Source organism: Notothenia rossii (genome assembly GCF_949606895.1).
Source record: "Notothenia rossii genome assembly, chromosome: 2".
Classification (NCBI taxonomy): Eukaryota; Metazoa; Chordata; class Actinopteri; order Perciformes; family Nototheniidae; genus Notothenia; species Notothenia rossii.
The window spans coordinates 28,777,343-28,797,148 of record NC_136904.1 but is presented as its reverse complement, the minus strand read 5'-3'; the positions used below and the strand labels follow the sequence as shown (position 1 = coordinate 28,797,148).

The following is a 19,806-nucleotide window of genomic DNA, read 5'->3' as shown; positions in this document are numbered from 1 at the left end:
CATGTTATAAATTGGGTGAACTTGTGACTTGGAAAGAAGAAGGTTGTCCACATCTATTGGGTACTGGTCGTCTTCCTGGAACCTGCCAAGGACGTAAAAAGTACTTAATTAAAAAAGGTATGACTGAACACAAAGAAGGAAAATAATCATTACCTAAATGTTCTCTATTATTGATTAATACGTCAATTAGTTTCTTGATTAAGCAATCATCGGCAGAAAATAATGAAAAATGCCAAATACCATTTAGATGAGCCCAACTTCTTAGCCACTTTAGCCACAGGCTCTAAGGAGGGTTAAGTATAATTTAACCATGGGTTGGTCCATAACTTGTGTTCAGACTTAAAAATGCTATGGAAGAAACTGCCATATATGTTTTATTGAATTTTATGCTCGAAAATTAACTCTATTGACTTTGGTGATAATATGAGTGTCCACCAGTGTGATGGTTCAGATTTAAATATCGAGGCATGACATTTTGCAGTGTTGTGTCAAATAAGCTATACCGTGATAGTTGTGAAGTTGATAAGTAATAGGCCTGCAGTACTATATTATCATACATGTGTGTTATTATATGAACAAAGTAACTAGGGTGTACTTATGTAGTTAATGTAACGTATTTGACCCAATCGACACTAGCAACAACAGGTTGTCCTGATATATTTCCTATCTGCAAACAAAGATTATGTTTTCCCTTTTTGTTTATTTAAACACAAAAGTGTTTGCCCGGGACTACATTATCTATATTTATATTAGTGGGGAGTGTGGTTGAGCGATGATTATGTCACCGTGTACAGTGCAGCCTCCCGGTCGACCTTTCACCCACTTTCCCTCTCTCTCTTGCTCTCTCTCTCTCTCTCACTGACAGCCCGGCCGGCTTTGTGTTGACGGAGGAGAATCTCGTGGGGAAGAGGAACCCGTCGTCAAAACATTACAGGTAGGCCTACATAAGCTTTGTTAGTGACAAACACTCGCGTTTACTGTTTTTTCGTAGCACTTTAATACATAAACGTTAAAGCTAACAGGTAAAGTACCCGGATGTGAGAGAAGCTGCGTTAGTACTGTAGAGGTACTGTATACAGGAAGACCCAAGGGGTGCTTTTACTTTATTAGCTAGCTAACAACCAGGTTAGCTTTTTCTTATGCCTGTTAGGACTTGACTACACGCCTTAATGGACACTAAACCGAGGCTACACTTCTGTTTGAAAATTGAAGTGAACTACTAGTCGGGAGGCTTTGGTTCTCACAGTCTTAATGTTTTGTATCTTTGTTGTTTGTGCTAATCATCAAACTCAAAGCACCCGCTGGTAGTGATGTCACAGCTTCAAGAACTGCACCAGAATTAAGCAGTTTTAAAGAGATAGGTCAGAGGAAGCGTCTCCACTCAAACAAAGAGCAAGATAGATTTATTGGATTTAAAAGGCTAAACAAAAGCTTCTTCCTTAAAAAACGATACAAACACTGTCACACTAACAGGATAATAACAAGAGAGCTATGCTTTCTGGGAGTTTCTGGACAAATAACATAGGGTTAGCAACAGGTGCAGGATTATGGATAACAGTGATAACAGCACACACTTTGTATTATTTTTCTTTAAATAATGCTTCTGTGTTTCATAGGGATGTAACGATACCAAAAACTCACGGTACGATAATATCACGATAAAAAGTCCACAGTACGATATTTATTGCGATATTGTAAAATAAAGGAAACAAATGTGAATTATTATTATTTTATTGAATTATTTTTTCTTTATTAAATAATACATCTGATTTGTACAGCATTTTAATAGGATAGTACTATTTTAAAGTGTCAACAATAATCAGACCCTGCAATAGAATAAATCAAGTTTCACTTTAGTTTTTCAAGCAACTCAACTCTAACTCACTAACTCACTCACTCACTCAGCATCATCAAGGTTATCTTTTAGGAATATGAGCATGTCCACATTTCCTGGTTGAAGCGGGGATGTTTGGGCGTTTACAATATCACCTGCTGTGGAAAAAACTCTCTTGCTTGGTACAGATGTTGCTGGGACAGAGAGATATGCTTTGGCCATGGGTGACAGCAGTGGGTCAAACTGTGCATTGTCTCTCCACCACTTCAAAAACAATACAGTTTTTCCAAGTAGGTGAGGCTTATTGACAGGTGGAGATATAAATATACTGTTGGTACTTGTCAATGTCTCTAGGTATGTACATGTAGCCCTGTAAATACAATGTCCTTTTGTGTTATCTGTTGTTTTATGTTCATGTTGTAACCTACTTGCTGCCATGTTGGACAGGTCTCTCGTGAAAAAGAGATCGATGATCTCGATGGGACCATCTGGTTAAATAAAGTTTAAAAAAAAAAAATTATAAAAAAAAAAATCGCAGTAGATTTTCGTCAGTCCCACAACGGTTTATTCGATATATCGTTACATCCCTAGTGTTTCACTATGGCACTGTTAAATACTGTTTTTTACCAACACACTAAGTAAGCAGACAGAGTCTAGAAAAACGTGGTCAACTTAAAACAAGTTTACATTTTGAACTGTATCTGAGGATATTGGCATTGATGAAAAACACACGTACGACCATAATTTTGCTTTTTAAATGGGGTCTTTCACAACATTATTTAAAATTAAAGTATACATCTTAAATGCTTTCTAAATGTGTGTTCTTTTTTTTTGGCTCAGATTTTCCTTTTATTATAAGACATTCAGAGAAAACACAAGTACATTTAGCTTTAGTATGAGACTCCCAATGTTTGTTCCATGATACACAGTATTTTATTACTTCCGTTTCTCATTACCTTCAGAGAGGTGGTCGCCCTTTCTGAGCTGTGGACAGAGTTGCCCCAAGGGAACCATTCAGAAATGTGGATGAGTACATTAGTACGTGTGGCCAGACCTGCCCTGCAGAGAGGAACCTCTGCCATGGCCTGCCAGGCTCTGAGGGCTGGTGGTAGACCGAGGAGGCCTGCAGGTCCACTTCCCTATTGTCTAACTTTGATGCAGCTTCGTGGGCAGCAGACTCTTGGGTCTGCCGCCCTTCCTCTGGCTCGCCACTCAGTGAGACAAGTCCGGGCTCTGGATGAGGAGAGGATAATGGAGGTGGAGTGGGAGGACGGAGGCCACAGTCTGTACCCGTTCACCTGGCTGAGAGACAACTGCCAGTGTCCACTGTGTACCCTGGAGTCTGCGCAGGCCCGCAAACTGTTGATGTCTGGTCTAGATATCAACACTGGAGTGGACGTTGTTGAGGTCACTAATGACAACAAGGTAGGCTGCTGCCAAAGGTGAATGTTTTAATTATTAACCATACTGGCTGTGTACATTTCCACTTTTTCCACACATATAAAGAGCTTTGGTTTAAGATTTGCAACACTATCTTACAATACCATTCAAATGGATGGGGGAAATGGACATTTTGCTTGCTTGAACATTTAATAATGCTGTTGCATGCTCACATTTAAAAAATAAGTCGGTGTGTAACTCATAAATAATAAAGAAAATAGGATTTTACTTTTGGAGCTTTTAAAGCAACACCAGGTAAGATTTCAAAGCCATTATCGGCACAGGGGCTTCTCACTGTGTCCACCCACAGCAAGACATACATCCTTAAATCCTTTAGTTAAAGAATGAAATAAAAACTGTTCTCCAAACATTGAGCATGAAAGCTCATGAAATTCCCCTACACAAATCTTATTTTAGACTGCGACTAAAATAAGGTTGGTCTAATGTCATTTAATAACATGACATTAGAGTTGAAACAATCGGTTATGTTGATTAGTCGATGGACAGCACATCTATATATCTTAGCAAAAGTGCCAAACATTTGACTGTTGCAACTTCTGTGTGACCCTGTAGCTTTTTTCACTGGGGTTTTGATATAATATGATACTTCCATGGTACTATTGTTATTACTATCTTTGTATTCTTTTCACAGTGATTGTATCATGAAACCTGTTCAAGTTAATGTTTGGCATTTACGCTTTTGTTGACTGTTTGAGGGCAACTGTCTGGGGATAAATTGAGGTTCTGTGAGGTTGGGCGGTGTTATTTTGGCAGTAGCACACATTGAGTCTGACCTTTAAGTCCTCCAAAGGAGCCACCTTTGTGAGCTGCGTCCTTCAGAGGGCCCCTGAAGTGGGACACAGCTATAAAAGGATTGCTTTGACGTGATAGTGCTGCCAAGCTACCGTGTGTCATTTGCTTGCTTTGATAAAGATTTAAAGCAATACATGTCTTGTATTGTCTCCAGCATAGAAAAATGTACCGGATAATCTATTAAAGTAAATGTATTTCATTACAGCAATGGGTTCAAGCTTGCTTTTGGCTAAATAAAGGATTTGATGGCTGCATTGGCCAAAATAAAGTATTACGCAGGTATAAAAAAGCGAATAGGTTAGCATAGGAAATCCTATTTTGACCAGATATATATTAATTTATATATAAAACATATATGCTTTTAGGGCATTATTATATTCTAACCCTTCCCACTAATATTTTGACAACATTGTGTCATTTAATAAAAAGGTTTTCACTTACTCTTTACTTAGACAGGTGCACTTTCAGGTGATGTCTTATGAAAACAAACTTATTATGAAGTGGAAACATGAAAAAAGGGCTCAAATGTTTTTGTGTAGTTGGAATGAAAAAGCATACTGTGTCTCTACAGGTGTCCATTGTGTGGCCCGACCAGCACACCAGCGTGTTTGATGCAGAGTGGCTGAAGAAACGCTGTTTCTCGGATGCTGCCAGACAAGCAATGCAGGAAGAGCTTTTCATCAATAGTGAGTCAAGCTATGCTTTTCTTTATATCTGTTTTGTATCTTCCATGTAGGTATAGCTTAGCTGATTTAAATGCACAAGAGGTATTTGTCATGCATAATTACACTCAGTTTCCACTTTATTAGTTACACCTAGCCTATAATAATGCATTCCAAAACAACCGTCCTGCAAAACATCCTAATAATCTGTGAGTGTTAGAGTTGTAGTGGTGAGAAACAAAAACAACATGCATTCAAACTGCTGACAAAAATCAAAAGGTAAAAGCCTGTGCTGATTGGACTGCACTCTTTTAAAACTAATGATTACTTTTTAATTGAGTGCCTTGTTGTTGATCAAGAGGAGATGTTTATAGGAAATCATAAATCACAGTGCAGCTGCCTGAGCATTAACAGGATGAACAAACACTGTCATAAATTACTGCATCTTCAAAGTGGTATCTGAGAAAAGCAATTTGTCTGCTTGGCAAGCAGCGAGAGTTACCTGCCTGTATATAAAAGCAAACAAGCAGGGCCGTCCCTTTCCATACTGTGACCACACGCAGTACATGTGATACTTCACTTTGGGTACTCACCTTTTTGGTTCACACCAAACTCCCAAGTGAATCCTTATATCTCTTGCCAATGTTGCCCACAGATCTGTTTTCAATTCAGGTTACCGATTTATATCGCAACCATCTGACGAAGATAGAGATGAAGTATCACTTTTGACTTTTTCACTATTCAAATACTTCAACTCAGTTACAAATTCCCTGTGATTTATTGCCAACTTAAAACAGATCTTATTTGTATTATTTGTCCAATGTCAGCACATTAGAAAGCTTTTACTCTTGATGCAATTCAGAGTTTTTGACAGTCATCACTTCTTTTCCTTTTTCTTTGTTGATTTAACAAATACTGCATTATTGAAATCGATTTAGCTGACCAGATCTATCACTTGCTCTCACTTAACCGCATCATTATTGCTTGAATGAGGTGTATCTTGTTGAAAAAGAACAATTTATAAAACATTGAAATATTTCAAATGAAACTTTATTAGGTTTAAAATATGTTGAACAGAAGCTCTCTGATGTGTGGGTAGCTTTTATTAACAAAATGAGTTCTCTGCTAACCTTTCGTGGAAAACGAGCGGCCTCAGATTTGAACTCTTCTTTCCACTCATTTCCTTCTCTCAGTAACATGACAGGGTTGTTAAGGAAGGGGCTTTCTCTAAGGTCTGGAAAGAGAACTCATTTGACAGTACATTTGCAATGGCCCGATATGTTTTACTGCCTGCCAGACAGCGGAGGAGAAAGTTCAGCAGTGGAACAAGGTAGCAGCGTTCCAGTGGAGCGGGGGATGGCCTGCAGTCCGTTTGTGTACACACACGTGGTCCTGAAGGACCCACAGGGCTGAGCGGCTGCTGCTCTCCACACTGATTATGGTTACATGTGTGTCTTGCACAACTCCTCCATTCATGTTGAAGTGTAAACAGATCCCCCACACAACAGTTTGCCGTCAGATAGTCATTACGTAGAGTAGATGCTTTCTCTCAGCTCAGAGCAAGGAAGACAGCCCTCAGCTCAAATACCAAAAAACAAAACAAGAGGAGGTACGCATGCGAACTCTCTCTGGGATTAATTATTTCCTCCTGAGTGCCAGCCTGAAATTCCCCTCTGTCAGAAAGGTCTACTTTCTCAAGAAATGGATGATGAACAGAGCTCACCTCCTGAGATTTTCTCCTAACTCACCATGACGCTTACTCACTGAAGCGCAGTCCACAGTTTGAGTTTCTGCTTCCTTTTTCATGCAGTAGGTTTACTAGGTTTACAGGCATGAGTTCGCCTGTTAAAGTGTTCTCGACAGTGAAAGTGAAGCACACATAGGACACTGTGAGGTCAATATGAAAATTGGAGCTCGGGGAATATTATTCAGCTTGTACTTTACCTCAAGCTTTTCAGTAATGTTTTTTCTTTTGCTTTTACCGTTTCTATGGAGTCAGTTGTGTAACTCAAACCGCAGCATGTAGTTCAGCAGCAGCTTTTATCGGAGGGAGTCATGGAGATAGTGCTAGTATAGTACTACTCAAGGTCCTTTCATTCATTTACCTAGATACTTTTCTTATTGCTATTGTACAGTCCCGGATGTAAAAAATATATATTTATTTTGAATGTGTGCTTCTTGTACAAAAAAAAAGTAGTTTTCAGGAAAAAGTTCAGGTCAACTTTAGGATGCAGTTCTAGTGAGTTCCTGGTTTCCATTATGAGTACAACATTTTACTTTTGAATGGCTTTCCACACATAATGACTGTTCAGTCACTTCCTCTGTTTGACCTTTTCATCAAATGTCTCATGCAGTGTATTGGACGCACATGTGATTTGTCAGCATCTCTGGTTTATTGTCCTTTGCATATCAACTCCAGACAAACAGTGTAAAGACCCTCTGAAAGGCTGACGTCTGTGTAAATGTGAGTCTCAGCCTTCTGCCCCGCCATATGGAAAACTGATTTAAAGTGAGGGTGGAGAAAAGATCTGCATGTTCTTACCAAACACAAGCTGCCGTTGTCAGTATTTCCTTCCTTTGGAACGAACAAATCCCTGAGCCTGTAGGTATGTGTAACCAGGAATTTAACCTCAAGCTGCCTGGTATCCAACTCTGAGGAGTTCTCACCGACATGTTCCTACTTACTCTCTAATGTCCCAATATACCGTGTTTACAGTATGTTGGTAGACTATTTGATGTTCGATGTTGTTTATGATCAACTTTTAGAATTTTTTCCATTTTTATTTCACATTATTGTGAGAAGTTTGGTAGCTTTGTTGTATCTTTATCTTACATACAATATGTTCGGCCTTCATTGAGGAATCTTGATTCACTTTTTGAGCACCTGACTTTTTATCTAGAGCCGATTTCAGGTCAGAATTACATTTCTTTAATACTTTAGTTTATCTAGAAGTATTTTATTCAATGTCGTCTCTTGGGCTCATGTATTTCTACTTCCTTGAACCCTCTCCCCTATGAGCCACTCAGCGTTCAGCACTTCAGTCAAACATTCAATTAGCCAACTGATATGTGACAAGCATGCTGTCGGATAAATAGGTGTTTTATCAAACACCTTCATCATGTGTTCAGGACCTTTGGAAGGAACACAATGCATTTCCCTGCTGGTATTTGCCTTTTGAACCTGTCCCGTCACCCGGAGCAGAGTGATGATGCTGGATTGCTCTCGGGAACACCAAGAGCTTGTGTCACTCACAACCTTATCTGCAATGAGCCTTTCTTTCACCGATAAATCTGTCAGTGATTTACTGAAATGCCTGCCAGATGCTTTTAATATTTGAACCGTGTCATCCGCTCAGGCCTCCCATTTGGCGCCTTTCATGTTTATTTAGTCGGAGTGGAAATCTTCACTAATTTCATGTCAGTGGTATTTAAAGGAGGGATTTGAAACAGGTTTAATGGATTTTCACAAAAAGTAAAAATAGGCCCATTTCTCAAACATTTAACCACCAGAGATTTGTTAAAGGAGCCTGTCAGCAACATTTATTGTATTGACTAAACTGTTAAATGTTGTCGCTCAACAAAGGCCTGTCATTCCTAACAGATTGAGTGATTTTCTCTGATGCAGCGAGTCGTACTGATGGAGTAAGTACCGCTGCTGGCCGTCCTTTCACATTTCTTTCCGCACTGCAGTTTGATGTAGTTTGACACAGCATGGAACAATGATTATGTGTTTGACCATGTGGGATTGAGACAGAAAAGATTGAATAATTTAAAGATGTTTTAGAGTAACAGTTTTTCCTGTATTACCTGATCTGTTAGAAGATTTAACCACTGTGAAAGACTGAGTGGATTTCTGTTTTTCCAATTTAGCAGAATAGTTTTCTTGGCGACAGAATAGTTATTTTGAAAGATCCCTTCCTTTTTTTTGGACAAATACGTTTTGTGGAGAAGCCTAAAACGCTTATCCTCCAAAACCCTTAAGCCTAAATCTTTTTTTTCCACATCCAAATAGCCATCATGTGAATGTCATCTGCCAATGTTCGCCAAGATCTCAGATTAAATCTGATGAAAATGTTTGGCCACAAGCTGTTTGTACGTGCTGGCAGATCCTCATCAAACACCCAGCGTCATGTAAACAGAACAGTTTGCACGTCCCTATAGCGGTCTCACATGACTTGAGTTTATTCAGCTGAAAATGGTGGTAAATAAACATGTGAGACTTTATACTGACTTAAGGTCTGTTTAAAGGTTTTAAAGGTGGTAAGTTTGAGAAACCGGCTCAAGATACACTTTTTGTTATATTCCATGGAATGCTCTTAACATCCCGATAGCAATGAATATCTGAAGTGCTTTGACAAAAAATCCATACAAAAATGTATCTGTGGAAGCCGTGTAAAAAGCACGACCAATCATTTTAGCCGGCCGGCTAAAATAACTGGATGGCCTACCTGCCTGTCAGCCTTCTGTGCACAAACTTATCTCGTGCCCTCATTGGTCATGTGCGCGTTAGTGTGTGTTGGAGGAGGGGCTCTGTAAGGAAGTGGCAGATTTTTTCCGGCTGTGTATTTTCAAATTCTAGCGCACTTGAGCAGGTTTCTCCAAAATTACCTACCCCACCTTCAAGTTCTTCTTTTTTCAAATTGTCTGTTACATTGTTTTACCACTTACTTTTATTTGTCATTAATTGGCAAAGCACCAACATCTGCTCCTCCCTTTAAGATAAAGGCACTCAAGTGATAACGTTGGAGCGATTGGGCCGGTTCTCTTTGTAGTTTTATATGTGGCTTGTTACACTGTGGACTTTTTCATGGCTGTCTTTTCCTGATTGGAAAACCCACAGTGTACGTCATAGTTTGCCGTTTGTATTGGACAGTTATCGTAAACTTCATGACTCATTAGCTCTTATAAAAAGACTCAGCTTAGTTTGGTCTTTTCTCAATTAAGTCCACTGACCGCTTCTATAACTCAGCCAAGTAGCAGCTGATTTGTCAGTTCCCTGTCTGGCTGGAGTTTCCTCTTTGCCATCTGGTCTGAGTTTAGCCGTATATGTCATCCCTCGTCAGTTGACACAAAATACTTCTGGAAACAGCTGCGGAGATCCATCCATGGAAAAACTGTTGTTTTTTTCTCTGACCTCACCATTCACAGCTTCAGCAGAACGTCTCTGCGGACACGTGCTTACATGCACGTGTGCATGTGGTGTGCTATCATTCGGTTAGGAATTTAAGGAATGATAACCCTCATCTATGTTTCCATTTGTCATGATGAGCCATCATTAGGATGTGTGTTGTAGTGGGCCATTCAGATTTGTCAAAAAGAATGGTGGTCAGCCAAAGCTTACACGTACCAGATGTTTCCTTCAAGAGAAATTAGGCCTCCTTTCATTATAATTCACTATTTTCCATCCCCTCGCAGTTTGTTTTTTTACAGTGTATTCCTGTAAATTCACAAAGCAACTATATTTGGCTGAAATCCTTTCTCTTTGTCATCGCTTATGACATTGATAATACCTGAACATCCGACTGCTTGAGAAGCTTGTTGAGATTATAATGATTGGATTTCTTTTCATTTCTCCTGCATGCCAGACCTCTTGCTTGGCGCTTTGAATAATACTGAAAGCATTGAGTAGAAGTTGGCGAAAGGGACTACATTTGGCAAACTTCTGCAAGGCTTGGTAGATTTTTGGGAAGCTGAACTTGCTGATGGAGAAAGGGTTGTGTGTGGAGGAAACACTGCTCACTCTCTCTGCTGCAGGCTGGGAGAGCAGAGGCTGTCTGCCCAACAGTTTCATAGATAAAGGGCTGTCTGTTGGATAAGTGGAGGCTGGAGTGACTTTCTTGCATTATGTCGGTGTGAAACACCAACACACATGCTAATCGTTACTACGAACATATATTTGATTAATTCGGGACTCATGGGTCTGGTAAAAACGATTTATGGTTTAAAACATCTCCCAATTCAAAGACTTGAAATGAGAGCCTGCAATGACACAATTATAAGTAAAGCACTTCTTTAGTGACTTCAATACATGTCAAGCCTTCCAGGAATAAAAGTCTCAAAACAAGTATTTGTGTGAGACGCTGATTCAAGCTGTTGTAGGAAAAACAAATGATACACTTCTTAATATAGATATAAATAACGACGAGTTACCAAACATAGTGCTGCTTTTTCTTCAAAACATGTCATTTATTGGATCTAACATTGCCAGTCTAATTGGTTGTGTAACAAACTAATGAATGCACAACATGTGAGCAGTGTGGTAATGTGATGGGTGCTATGTCTAAGAACACTAATCATTTATCATTAACACATTTAGCACCTGCAGCTGTTAACACGCTGATTAGGGAGTCAACACACCTGGTTCAAATCATCTGTATTCACTTAAAGTAAACAAAGATGAAACAGCGTTAATGATTTATTACTAGATGTGATTCATTAGAGTCAATCAGAAGATGCTTCATTCAGTGGTCAGGGAAGAACTTAATAAGGTCAGGTTTCAGGTAAATCCATGTGTTAAAAAACATAATTTAAGAAAAATGATGTACATATTTGAAGCCAAATGTATTTTGAATAGTAGTGCAAAGTGCAGCATTTGTTTTCTATTTTATTGTTATTACTGATGCTTTAATGTGTAGGTAGCATTTGAACTGAAGATCCAGGTGCTAATGAATATATATGTGTACTTAACTGAAGTACCTGAGTTTAGGAATCAGAATACCTTTATTCGTCCCACAAAGAGGAAATCTGCATTTATTACACCAAGTAAAGAGCCAACATCTTAATATGAACAGCTTCATATGAACTAAGAAGCATGCATAACAAAACAAAAAAGCATGTATTAATAAGAATGGGATATTTGGGGCTGAAATTGCAGCTGAAATAAGGACATCTGTTTTTATTTGTATTTAAGTACAGTCTTTGAGATATGCTTTGGTACAGCTTGAATATAATTTGTAAAGCTTATTCTTTCCCAAAAAGAAAACAGTGGTTCTGCCCATGTGGCTCAGAGCCCTGCACTGTGCACACCACGGACGGCCCATTGAGGTGAGCTGATCCCAGTACTGTGATAAAAGTAAACCAACAAAACAAAGGCTCTGTGGATAACTGCAGTGATTGAGCAGAGCTTTGAGGCGCACCCAGCTGCAGAGAGCTGCTTTCCGGCGAGCTCAGACAGAGCACAGTGAGGCGAGAGCCAAGCTGCCCCGAGCCGCCTGACAGCCGCAGGAGCCGCGGCTTGGGTTTCAGCGTCTGGAAAAGCCACTGTAGCAGACCACGGCCGGGGGGGGGGACGGACGACAGGAGAGGGGATTATGCACATAAACTATCTTGTCAGGCTGTCAGAGGTATCCCTTCAAGCACACACCAGCACAGTCTGTCCTGGGAACACTGCACTCATGTTGTATAAATGAGCAGAGCAACCAGCAATAACAAGCATTAAACGCCATTTAACCTATTTATTGACACAACTATTTATTATTTAAACATTTACCAGTAACAGAGCAACTTTATTCTATGTTGCCGCTTAATACCAAGCTGAGCAGGTTGTGTACAGAGATCTTTATAGAGCTTGCTGCTAAAAGCATATTTTCCTTTAGCTGAAAATTAATAAATGCCCCAAATACTTAAGTTTTTCTAAACTTTGATACATTTATACTTACACCATCTAAGTTCTGTTTTACCAGTTCTACATTGGACCAGATTTGTATCTGCAGGATTATGGGGTGACACAGCCCTTATTTGTTCTGTAATCTGCTGCCACTGTGAGCTGGCAAGAGAGCAGAAAAAGACATTCCTTGTGATCCTTCGTTTCTGAGATTTGTGATTAGCCTTTCCAGTAACAATACACGCACATGTGAGGAGCAGATTACACGATTAGCAGCAGATCTTCATAAAAAGTTCCATCTTTTGTTCCCCCAGTCGGCCACAGTGAACTCTCTCCACAGCAGCAAGCATGTTTCAAAGGGGATTCTAGCTTTACTGCACAGCTGATGTGTAAGCGCTGCAGCATCCTGGTCACGGTGACTCCCTAAACAGCGGAGCAGAGACCGCCGTGTCTGTACAACACATCCAGGTCCAGTTTCACAAGAGTAATTGTAGCATTCAGGCATGACCTCTGAGCCAGTTTCTGCTTCTCTGCCTTTGTTTCTCTGCAGCCTCCTGACAGGCTTTAACAAGCGGGGGTCCCTGACCCTTTGAACTGTGCGGCCAGAAGCTGATCATTTGTGACAACAGCCTGGAGGGAGGTCTGCGAGTCATGATGGTCACAGAGTCTTTGAGTGATGTTGCGCCTCACAGATTTCTAAGAAAAAACAAGGCTCTGAAATTCCTCAGCACTAGTCTGTGTGTAGAGACTGTAACACTTCACCACCTTCAGAGCAAACAGTCACATTGTCTTTAAACGTCTCAGTCAATGATGTACAGTCTCTCCTGATGGCTTTAACCTCCTGATGTGTGAGATGCAGCCAATGGAAGAGTTGCTTTGAAGGTGGTGGGAGTTGAAAAGAGTCACGAGGAGGAGACGCAGACAGGTACACAATCTCCTCCGCTAATCCCTCCTCCTCCTGCTGCAAATGCACTTAGCAGCTGTTTCTGTGGAAGTCGCCGGAGAGAGGCTGCATGGAAAAAGGAGTGGAGCCAGCTGGGTGGAAAGCAGTGGGAGGACTTTTTCCACGTCTGTCTGTCTGATGGAGACAAAACTGTTTTTTTTCTCTGAGCAAGCTATCCATTTTGAAGTGTGCAGACAATGCGTGCAATGGCAAGCTGTGACTTGTTGAAATGAAAGACATGGGAGAGCAACGATGGGTTAATAATTCATTGTTTCCTTTTGTGACAAAACACACACAATCTATCACACTGCGAGACTTCTGATCCATTATTGATAGGATTTGCTAAAAGACTTCAACTCCATATTCATTCATCATGTGTTTGATTTGATATGAAGAGTGTTCATACTTGCCTGAAGTTCACCTGACGCACATTATCCGTCTTACTTCCCGTCATGTAAGAGCAAGAACATGTCGTAAGGGAGGGATGGAAAGTATTAGAGAATGAGCGTGCTGCACACCTGAGTAATACTGGTCATCAGTTCTTCAGTTGAACCAAATGATGGGATGTATTAATGTGCAGTAGGTGTCTTTAGTGGGAACATTAAGTATCTTTGTGAGTAAACTTCTGACTAAGTCACTAGAAGTCATGCCTCTCCAAAAACCAGCCAATAACCTCTGGTAAGTAAACAGGTTGTTCGGTCTATCCGTGTGACAGTGAGGACAAATAAATAGAGCTTTTTACTTGTACATGCAGGGTAGTCCAAATAATGTGCTGTTCTGTGTTCCTGCAGTGTTTGTTTGTTTACTGAACAGAGCAGCTCCAGGACAGGCTGCTTGGGAGGAAAGCCCTCTGTCGCAGACGCATGGCTTAATCCTTGTCAGACAAACACAAAACGGAAAAACGTGTGTTTATGTAAATCTCCTCTAAGATGAAGTGACATTTCTTCCCCATCCTCTCTCTCTCTTCAGAGCGTTATTACTGGGACTCCAAATTGCACATTCCCACCGCCGACTACCAGGAAGTGCTCCATGACGATAAGGCGGCGCTGGCCTGGCTGTTGGCGCTGCGCCGCGTTGGCATCGTGTACCTGAAGGGGGCGCCGGCCGAGCTGGGCCAAGTGGCCCGCCTCGCCCAGAGGATCGGCTATCTCCGGCTGACGTTCTACGGGTAAGACTGCGTGACTTCTTCCTTTCTTCTCCAGTCGTCTTCAGCCACTCCACTGTTTTATAATCTGACTCTGCATGAATCAGAACTTCAGATTTTTCCACCGATCATATTTTAGCTGGAGTAAAAATGAAAAAGAAAAAATTTCTTTCTTCCTCTATACTTTCCAGGGGGGAAAGCAGCTAGATATGTTTCCCAAAGAAGATCCCTCATTCTCACTTTTCAGGATTAATGTTTAGGAAAGTGTTTCCACCAGTCAACAATCTGTAGCCTTGATTCCTTGTTTCCATGGAGAAGCTTAGAAGGTGTCTGTTTGCCCTCCATCACACCAGAGTTCATCCCTTTGACTTATAGCAGCTCTGATTAGTTCAGGACAGAGAGGGGAAAACAACCTCAGAGCGTTCCAGCGTTTTGAAGCCAGAGGAATTACCTGGTGCACTCAGTCAGAACGGAGGTTTGGAGCGAGGAGCTGTCCCCCTGCCAGCCGATGAGCTCATCCTGCTGGAAGTGAAGTCTGAGGCTGAAGGCCTGGCATCAGAGAAGCAGAGCGCTGCTACGAGTCGGGCATCCAAACGAGGCATGCAAACACAACATGGAAGATAACTCTTCCTCATTAGTGCTCGACTCCGGCTGCATCCCAATGAAGCCTCTTCTTCTGAGACTTCAGTGGGAGCGTTCCTGTGAAGCTGTCCCCCCCCCCCCTCCTCGGGGATCGCTGCAAAGTTCATGTCATCGCTTCCTTTTTCTGCACACACTCTAATTGTGGCTGCTTATCTTTAAAAGCCAGTAAACTAATGAATGTGGCTTTTATGAATGACTGTTATCTTTGTCTTCAGGCACACATGGCAGGTCCAGGACAAACCCATGGCTAACAATGTAGCGTACACTTCAGGAGGCCTCAGCCTCCACTCAGACTACCCAGCTCTACACTTTGCACCTGGAGTGAGTGAGACATGACTTATTAGAGGAATGGCTGCTCCAAACAGATATGCTTTAGTTTCTGGCATTCTGCCTTCATGTCGTTAAAGAGCATTTGTGCTGCACGTGTTTGTGATGCTGTAGGTGCAGTTTCTGCACTGCATCAGCCAGGCGGAGGAGGGGGGGGAGAGCGAGGTGGTGGACGGCTTCCACATGGCAGAGCAGCTGCAGAGAGAGGACCCCGAGGCCTTCAGGACCCTCAGCTCGCTCCAGGTGGACTTCACCGACGGGGGCATGGACTACTGCGACTTCCTGCTGCAGTCCAAGAAGAGCATCATCGAGTGAGTGGACTCACTCTCACACTCTCACACTCTCACACACTCACTCACTCACTCACTCACACACACACACACACACACACACACACACACACACACACACACACACACACACACACACACACACACACACACACACACACACACACACACACACACACACACACACACACACACACACACACACACACACACACACACACACACACACACACACACACACACACACACACACACACACACACACACACACACACACACACACACACACACACACACACACACACTGTATGAAGCGACAGTTTGGAAATTTAGAAAACCTGCTTTTTTTAAATGCTTTGAGTTTGTGTGTATGATTTGAAGTGGTATACTGCCATCTGCTGTTCAGAATTATGATTTTTCTGAAATGGCCTTCAGAGCCATGAGGAACAGAAAAGAGTCAGACCTGCAAAAATATATTTGTTGTTATGGAATAAGACAAAAAACTAACTCAGGAATAAGACTCACATGTCCAAATACGTCTGGGGAATAATCATTGTGTCCTGTCAGGGCAAACCTACACGTTTCTTCATTCATTGATGAACCCTGAACCCTGATCAAGTTACCCAGATCCCAACAACAAATCTTCAAAGTGCTTGTTTACTCCAATCACCTGTGAAATATCTGACAACATTTCATCTGCAAATCAATAAGTGGATCAAAAGAAAAATAACCACTTTGTTCAAATCTCTTGTCTGACAACTGTATTTAATCATCTTCTATGATATTAAACTGAATAACCTGGGTTTTATACAGTTGCTCAGCCACAACAAAATATTAAAAGATATCAGGTCTCCCTTGAAAAAGAGATCGATGATCTCAATGGGATTCACCTGGTTAAATAAAGGTTTGAAATGAAATACAAAGACATCAAGTGAGCATTGGTACCATTTTATATTAATATCTGAAATGTTGAGAACCAGATCCAGTTTAAACACAATTGAACAATAGTTAAAAGATAATTAGTTGCAGCACAAATAGTGATTTAGGGAGGTTTGCTTGATGTTTGACTTGAATGACTAATCAATTGTAAGAATTGCTGCCAAAGAATATTAAGTTGAGCATCTAATTTGATGGTTGACTTAGAGTTTCAGCTCTACAGCCTGGGTGTCCTGCTGTTAGTTTGACCTTGTCCCCACTGCTCTGTGTGAACAGCGTCAGTTCCACAGGTCGGGTGGAGAGGATAAACTTCAACAACGCCACCAGAGACTCGGTTCTGGACGTGCCGCTGCAGCAGGTCCAGCCCTTCTACAGGTCGCTCAGGGCCTACGTGGACATCATGAACCGCCCTGAGAACGTGGTGACCTACAGGATGATGCCAGGTCAGACTCTACCTGCACTTTGAGTGGTTCAGTGAATGCATCTGTAACGTCCCCTCGTCCCAGCAGCAGGCTTATGCCCACCAGTTTGATGATTCAGTGGAGGACAAAAAGAGAAAATATATAAGAAAAGCTCTTTTTATGATTATACTATGACTTTTCTTATAATAAACTATACTAAGACTTATTTGAATGAAAAACTATACTATGGCTTTTTTATGATTCAAGATGAAAGGCTTTAATGTCATATGCACAGTAGCTACAGTGTGGCAATGGACACCTTAAGTCCCAGGCTCCTCCAACATTGCAACATAGTTTTATAGGACATAAAACAAATACAAAATAAGATAGTGCAAGAAGAAACAGAGTAGAATAGATTAAAATGAAATAGTGTGTAGATTATGTTGCAAGGCCAATGTGCAAGTAATGCAGATGAAGTAAACTATATGCATGCCAGGAAAATAAATAAATACAATGAGCTAAATAATGCAGCGACATTTGTTAGGGACCAAGTTATACTATACATTACAATGACTTTCTTTTTGACAAACATGTATTACGAGCTTTTTATGACATTCGATATCATAGCTTTTTTATGATACACTATATTATGACAAACTATACTTTGACTTTTGGCTTAATTTTAAACTGATTGAATTTTTGACAACGGGCCTACCCTACATGTGGCTGCTGTCAGAGAGGATATTGGGTTTCTTTTTGTAATCTCTAACTAAACAAAAAAAAACAAGAGCAAAATAAATGGATTGAACGGTGTGTTCATGTGCGTCGACTGAAGATGCAAACACATGCATGTCAGGCCAACTTTGACTCCCAGAGGCTATTGGCCTGAGGGGCTCTTGTATGGGAGGTAAAGCAGGTCACGTCTGTCCTTGGAGTACTGAGCCCTGAATGACTCCCAGAGCTCCACCAACACTGTAGGAATGTTGAAATGTTGAAATGTAGTGTAAAGTGCTTTGAGTGGTCTATAGATTGTAACGCAGTATATTTAACTGAAGTGTTGGTGTTGGTGTGTTCCAGGTGACATCGTGACCTTCGATAACTGGCGGCTGCTCCACGGGCGGAGGCCCTACGTCAGTAAACCTGACCGGCTGCGCCAGCTGGAGGGAGCCTACCTGGACTGGGATGAAGTCATGTCTCGCCTCCGGATACTCCGCAACTCTGTCCACGGGAACATTTGAGCTCCAAAAACACTGCAGAATTTAAAACGGTAGCTTTACAGCCCTAGCAGAGAAGCTGAGCGATGTTGGGCATCTTTAACCTGCGAGTTAAGCCAAAGTACAAAGATATTGAGGAATCTGACAGCTGGTCAAGATGTAAATCTGTGACTCTAAAGTAGTCAAGCATCACATTGTATACAAAGTTTAAAGACAGACACTTTTGAAACCTTTCGTGCAACACTTCAATGCAAACATTATGAACATCACCTTGCTTTCATGTTTCCAAGGTGCTCTGCGATTCAGTCATAGTGACAAATAGGTTTTATAAGCTTGAATTTACATAGGAGAATACTGTAATTATGACTTTTTATGATTGAAAGAAAGAGAGAAATACGTCATTCCCAGTTCTATGGTAAAATATTTGGCTCAAGACAACTTGGCTGCCTCAAACGACTCCCTCTTACTCGTGAATTTCCAAATTGTTACTCAGTAAACACTGTTTAACAGTGTTTTAGAATAGTGGTGAACCAGGGAGTGATTTTCCTCTCCTTCTTACCTTCTGCTGCAGTTTCCCGCTCAGTCGTGTGCCGACACAAAGGAGCTGGTGTCCTTGACTCTCCCTCTGTCCTGTAGCGCTGCAGTCTGAATGTAAAATTGCCTTAAAGCTGCAGTACTACAGGTGGCATTTGTAAATGTGATAGTCAGTTCAGCCTGGTTATAGATACAGGTACTTTCTACTTAACCGGCACCTGCCAACTCAGCGCTTTGTTTCATCCTGATATGCAGAGTACGGCTTCTGTCCAATCAAAACCCTGCATTTCCAGATTGGAATTGTTTTAGAAAGAATGAAAGATTGTTTTTTATATTTTTCAAAGAAATAAACCACATCAAATGCACAAGCTGAATAAACAACAGGTTTATTTTAGCTGATCAAAAGTAGATGGGCTTATAAATCTCCTGAATATGGCCAGAGGTGCTCCAAGGATGTAAATCTTACATTGAAAAAATTAAACAGCACTTTGTTTATCCAGAAATGATGCCTTGACTATCTGGATAATCCACAGATCTCATAGTGGAACTACTTTTTATCAAATAAATAGTTCCTGTGAAACTATTGACAGAGCTCTCTGTGATATCCAGAGTAGATTTTCTACTAAGTATTTTTAATGTTTCGAGCAGCACTTATTAGAGGTTTTTTGACATCAAAATATATCCTGAGATCCAAAATGCTCTCTTTGGCTACCATAGTGATGAAACAGTTTTTTTTTTAATATAAGTAAACTGATCCTTCAAACACCTGCAAACTGTTTTTATTATGTTAGTAAACACCACCATGTGCTCACGTGTCATGTTAGTGATCTCTTTACTCTGGAGTCGTCCTAAGCTTCAAACCTTCTTTACTCCAAATTCATATTTTGTAAACCTCAAGATAATATGGACGACGATGATGATGATGATGATGATGATGATGGTTCAGTCTGTCGCTGATTAGATCCTCATTTTGCACACTCTTGAATAAAATAACCAGTGTTAATGCTTTCGCCTCAGCTTCCT

The 19,806-nt window shown here is 40.9% G+C and overlaps 1 protein-coding gene across 1 annotated transcript; it reads left to right on the top strand.

Annotated features, from left to right (window-relative positions):
* The first annotated feature begins 73 nt into the window (after positions 1 to 73).
* bbox1 (butyrobetaine (gamma), 2-oxoglutarate dioxygenase (gamma-butyrobetaine hydroxylase) 1) lies at positions 74 to 19,789 on the top strand. The gene is made up of 9 exons (XM_079665420.1): positions 74 to 117; positions 866 to 934; positions 2,797 to 3,259; positions 4,659 to 4,773; positions 14,265 to 14,463; positions 15,297 to 15,402; positions 15,523 to 15,719; positions 16,911 to 17,077; positions 18,113 to 19,789. The coding sequence occupies exons 3-9, from the start codon at positions 2,855 to 2,857 to the stop codon at positions 18,271 to 18,273; spliced, it is 1,350 nt and encodes a 449-aa protein (XP_079521546.1). The 5' UTR covers positions 74 to 117; positions 866 to 934; positions 2,797 to 2,854; the 3' UTR covers positions 18,274 to 19,789.
* Positions 19,790 to 19,806: the final 17 nt, after the last annotated feature.